We start from the raw sequence: 5,563 nt of genomic DNA on the forward strand, positions 1-5,563 counted from the left end.
GTCTGTTTATTGTTATATTGTACTCTCCCAAATGATTAGTACAGTCTTTTGCACACAGTAAGTGTTTAATAAATATGATTGATTGTTAAATCAGAAATACCCAGTGGTTGCCCATCCATCTCTATATCGAATAGATATGCCTTGCTCTCAGCTTTTAAATTCTCAGTAGGCCCCGGCTTTCATATCTCACTCGGTTGAATACTAACTACAACCCAGGCCACACACTTCAGTTCTCTAAAGCCAACCTACTCATTGTACCTCGATCTTGTCTACCTCACCTTTGACCACTTTCCTACATCCTGCTTCTAGCTTGGGACTCTTTCTCTGTTCATATCTGGTAGACTATCACTCTCCCTATCTTACAACCTTAAAGCATCACATATCTTCCAAGAGGCCTTCCCCAATCAAAACCTCATTTCCCCTCCTGAGGACCAGAGGGTGACCACTCCCCACATCTTACTGATAATTTGTGTTTAGCTCAGCATTTAGCATCATGTTTGCAGTGGGTGCTTGATCAACCCCATGCATTTCAGGAGGAATTCACTAACCTGGGGTGGGTTTGTGCTTAATTGCCCCAGCTGCTCTCCTTATCCTGTGGGTCTGCAGGCCATCGATCGCATCTTGTGCAGCTTTGCTAACTGTAAAACAATTTTGATTTTAAGCACCATAGATTCTTTACAAGGGCTGGACTATTCTGTGGCTGGCACAGCCTTGTCCACAGCAAAGTTCCAGAAGTGGGAGCTAAAGTCCCAAAGAGTCTCCAGGGTTCAGACCCGAGCCAGTGGGGCAGGCCAAGTGGTTTCAGAGATGGGGCTATTCCCAGGGCACAACCAGGGAGGAATTGGTTCTGCCTTTTCCTCAGTCTCAGATTGACCATAATAACGTGATACTTCAGCACCCTGAAAACAACCCAGTGGACACAAGACAGGCGAAAGCATGGCAAGGAGGAACCATGACCCTTCCCTACCAGACTGAAAGCCCCTTGGGGTAGGTGATCATGTCTATTAATTCTATTGTACTCTTCCAATGCTTAGTACGGTGTTCTGTCCACAGTAAATGGTCCATTAGTAAGACTGATAGATTGATTGAATGATTGATTTATGAGGACATGCTCCTATGCATAGATTTTCCAGATGCAAATCCTCTCAAGGATCACTGTGCCTGTATTTCGATTCCCTCTTCATTGACAAGTAAACCTTGGAATTATCCTTAACTCCTCTATCTCAATCAACCCAAATATTGCAATCCATCACTAAATTATGTCGATTCCATCTTCACGATATTGCTAAAATCTGCCCTTTCCTCTCCATCCAAACTGCTACCACATTAATCCAATCACTTATCCTACACTGCCTTGATTACTATATCAGCCTTCTTGCTGACCTCCCAGCCTCCTGTTTTTCCCCACTCCAGTACATACTTTACTCCGCTCCTCAGATCAGGTTTTTGCAGCAATGTTTAGTCCATGTTGCCCCACTCCTCAAGAAACTCCAATGTTTGCCTATCCACCTTTACATTAAGGAAAAACTCCTCAACATACGTTTTAAAGCATTCAATCACCTAGCCCCCTCCTATTTGATTTTTCTACTCCCCTACTACAACCCAGCCCACACATGTCACTCCTTTGATGCTAACCTTCTCACTGTACCTTGACGTCATCTATTTCAACACGAACTTCTTGACTTTGCCCTACTCCTGGCCTGGAATGCCCTTCCCCCTCATATCAGACAGTAAATTACTCTCTCCACCTTCAAAGCCTTATTGGAGGATTGCATATCTCCTCCAAGAGGCCTTCCCTGACTTAGTCCTCCTTTCCTCTTCTCCCTTTCCCTTCTAAAACACCCTGACCGGCTCCCTTCATTAATCCCTTGATAACAGCAGACAGCATGGTTCTCCGTGTGTGCTCCAGGTCTCAGGAGCTCAACTCAGACTGCAGTTTGGAAAGGGGAATATGAGGGAACAGGGAACAAACTGCTGTGGCAAACTGGGGATGCCCCATGGTAGCAGAGCTTCTTGGTGTCGGACTCTTTGGAACCTGGGGTGGGCAGACACCACTGTTGTCTCTGCAGAAAACAGCCCATGATTCTCCTCTTTTTCACAGATCCTGAACCTGAGGAAGCCAGGGGTAGCACAGAGTAACAAGAAACAGATAAATGCAGGACAACAACATTCGCACAATAGAGAAATGACACAGTTGTCCCTTTCACACCTGGACAGACAGACTGGAGTTGAAAAACCACACCGTAACATGAAATTCTCAGTAGGGTAATGGGGGGGATAGTGGCTGATTTGAGCTAGTTAGGATATCCTCATACTAGAAAATTCAGCACAGAGCGATGGTAAATTGCAGGGTCGATTGAAGTGAGAGAATAGTTTGGTTTATCAATGTCCAGATAGGATAATGTGTTCTGAGTGCATAAACACGACCCCTAACCTCAAGGAGATCAATCCTATCACAAGTCATTAATAAACTGCCATGGAGTTCTGCGAGTCAGACACCAGAGATCATGTTTACCAACTATATTTTTTGTACCCTCCCAAATGAGTAGAAAGTGTACAGCACACAGTAAGGAGTCAATAAATACCACTTAATGATTGCTTAATTCTCTTCTGGGTAAGAGCTGTTGGAGTCTCTTAATTTGATTCATTCCACTAAGACTGTGAGCCTTCCGAGGCAAGGGACTGTGTCAACAGATGCTATTATACTGTACTCTCCCAAGCACTTGGTACAGTGCTCCTCACACAGTTAGCACTTAATGAATATCATTGATTGATTGGGAATGGTATTTATTGAGGTTCCAGTAGCTGCAATGCACAGTATGAAGCATTTGGAAAGGTAAACAGAAAGTAGAGATTTGTCATCTGCCCACCAGGACTTAACATTCTAGCAACAACAAACAGAACAAAGTCTACTCCTGATTTTCGCACTCCATCTCATGTCTTCAGAATTCTTTCCGTTTTTAACTAAACCCTCCATATGTGCTTCAGACCGACTGCTCACTCTTCGTTTGTGAGGAAAATAAGGAAAAGAGGGGAGTGGGAGGGAGGCAGTGTAATCAGGGGAAGGAGAGAAGAAAGAAGAAGTGAAACAAAGATGTCTTTCACTGTAGTAAGGCATGGAGTGCGTAAGAATTGCAGTCTGTGTTCTTCCCGGACCCCTCCATGGAGCATTTATGCCCACTGGTCAAGATTTCAAGCTTCATAATGATACTAATAATCGTGATATCTGTTAAGCGCTTATCATATGCCAAGCACTGCATTAGGTATCATTTGTGGGTTCAAACACAGTCCTTACCCCACATAGGCCCTCAAAGTAGGAGAGAGAATGGGTATTTCATCCCCATTGTACACAAAAGGAAACAGAGGCACAGAAAGTTTTCCTGACTTTTCCAATGTCACACTGCAGAGAGTGGCAGACCCAGGACTAAAATCCAGGTCCTCTGATTCTCAGTCCAGTGCTTTTAACACTAGTTTTTCCAGACAATGCTGAGGTAAAATCATTCTGGCATGAAGACTGGTTAAGCCAGACCCATGGTCAGGGCGGTCCGTGGAGAAGGACCTTTTATCCGATAGATGGTTTCTCCTTTGCGAAATGATTTGGCCATAGCAGCCTTCCTGTCGCTGCCTTAATGTCCCTGTTCCTCAGGCTGTAGATGAGGGCATTAAGGGTAGGGGACACGACAGCATAGAACACAGACACCAGCAGGTCCAGAGCAGAGGGAGAGTCTGATATTGGCTTTAGGTAGGCAGAGAAGGCAGACGTGATGAACAGAGTGATAACGACCAGGTGGGGCAGACAGGTGGAAAAGGCTTTGTAGTGGCCCTCCGCCGATGGCATCCTCGGCACAGCTGATAAGATGCGGACGTAGGAACCCACGATGAGCACGAAGCAGAGGAAACTTAAGCAGATACTGATGGCTAAACTCACATCTTCTAGGACATGGTCAGTGGAACATGCAAGTCTTAGCAACTGGAGACCATCGCAGTAGAACTGGTGGACAGTGTTGGGACCACAGAAGGATAGAGAGAAGGTGTTGGCTGTGTACATGATGGCATTCAAACAGTTTCTGAACGAAGAGGCAGCCAACATGCGTACACAGGCCCCATGGGGCATGATTATCTCATAGTGCAGAAGGCGGCAGATGGTGACATAGCAGTCATGGAACATCACCATGAACAGGGCCAACTCTGATCTACCGAATAAAAAGACGGAGAATACCTGGGCAGCGCAGCCCAGTAGAGAGATGGAGTTGATATTTGTGAGTGAATTGAAGATGGGTTTGGGGACTGTGATGGAGATGTAGCCGAGGTCAAGGATGGGCAGGTTCTTGACGAAGAGGTACATGGGGATGTGCAAGTACCGGTCAAGGGTGGTTACAGCAATGATGAGGAGATTCCCCATCACGGCTGCCAGATAGACCAGAAGGAACATCCCAAGGTGGATCAGCTGCAACTCCCAGATGTCGGAGAATCCCAAGAGGAGGAATTCTTTCACCGTCGTGATGTTAGACATGGTCTGGGAGATTTCATGAGCTGCCTGTGAGAGTGAAGAATGGTGCAAAGTCAACATACCAATCGTCTGAGTCTGCTATTAGTGTTGGGGGTTTTCTGGTGAAGAGCTATAGCCAATCTCAAGAAAATTCATAATGTGATGGGGTGACAGGAGGCAGGAGTGCATTTTGGCCCAGATACAACAGTAAAAAATAATAACTGCGGTATACGTTAAGCACTTACTATATGCCAAACACAGTTTTAAGTGCTGGGGAGATACAAGATAAACATTACCTCACAATATAAGTAGGAAGGAGAATAGTTCTTAATCCCCATTTTACAGGTGAGGAAACTGGGGCCCATAGAGGTTAAATGACTTGCTAAGATCAACCATCAGGCAAATGGCAGAATCATGTTAAAACCGAGGTCCTCTGTCTCCCAGCCTCGTGGCTTTCCAATAGGCCATGCAACTACTGTAGTGAACTCCTACGCACATCATCTTCAAAAACCCTAGTATATCACACATCCTCCAAGTAGCCTCCGCTGATTATACTCTCATTTACCCACTCTTTGGCCTTCTCTTCTATGTCATGTAAACACTTGAATCACTACCGTACCCTTTGAGAACGTTCTTTCTCACTCGACGCTCCAGACACAAAGCACTTATATCATATCTTTATTTGTTGCCACTTCATCTACCTGTAATTTATTTTAATGTCTGTCTCCCCAACTAGTATGTTAGCTCATTTTTTAAATGGTATTTGTTAAGTGATTACTATGTGCCAAGTGCTGTTCTAAGCACTGGAGTAGATGCAAGGTAATCAGGTTGTTTCACGTGGGACTCACAGTTTTAATCCCCTTTTTAACAGATGAGGTAACTGAGGCACAGAGAAGTTAAGTGATTTGCCCAAAGTCCCTAAGATGACAAGTGGTATAGGTCTTTGAGCGAAGTGGTCATTTGTGCTGTAATTTTCCAAGCACTTAGTACAGTGTTCTGCACGTAGTAAGTGCTCACTATTTGTTTCTTTGTTGATTGATCTAAGCATTAGTGTCTGTATCCTTTAGGAACATT

At 44.8% G+C, this 5,563-nt stretch overlaps 1 protein-coding gene across 1 annotated transcript; it reads right to left on the reverse strand.

Annotated features, from left to right (window-relative positions):
• Positions 1-689: 689 nt before the first annotated feature.
• LOC119925370 (olfactory receptor 14A16-like) lies at positions 690-4,402 on the reverse strand. Its single transcript, XM_038743448.1, has 3 exons — positions 3,979-4,402; positions 3,762-3,933; positions 690-741 (listed from the first exon to the last, which is right to left on the reverse strand). Exons 1-3 carry the CDS (start codon positions 4,400-4,402, stop codon positions 690-692), a joined length of 648 nt encoding a protein of 215 aa, XP_038599376.1.
• Between the last annotated feature and the right edge of the window lie 1,161 nt (positions 4,403-5,563).

This window comes from Tachyglossus aculeatus, chromosome 3 (genome assembly GCF_015852505.1).
Source record: "Tachyglossus aculeatus isolate mTacAcu1 chromosome 3, mTacAcu1.pri, whole genome shotgun sequence".
NCBI classification, from domain to species: domain Eukaryota; kingdom Metazoa; phylum Chordata; class Mammalia; order Monotremata; family Tachyglossidae; genus Tachyglossus; species Tachyglossus aculeatus.

Excerpts from the sequence above, each read along its gene's own strand:
- LOC119925370 (XM_038743448.1), bottom strand. The coding sequence starts at position 4,402 with ATGGGGAATCTCCTCATCATTGCTGTAACCACCCTTGACCGGTACTTG. Across the intron at positions 3,934-3,978 it reads CCACCAGTTCTACTGCGATG|AAGATGTGAGTTTAGCCATC; the intron begins GTCTCCAGTTGC and ends ACCATGTCCTAG. Across the intron at positions 742-3,761 it reads GTTATCACTCTGTTCATCAC|CTCCCACTTCTGGAACTTTG; the intron begins GTCTGCCTTCTC and ends TTGGGACTTTAG.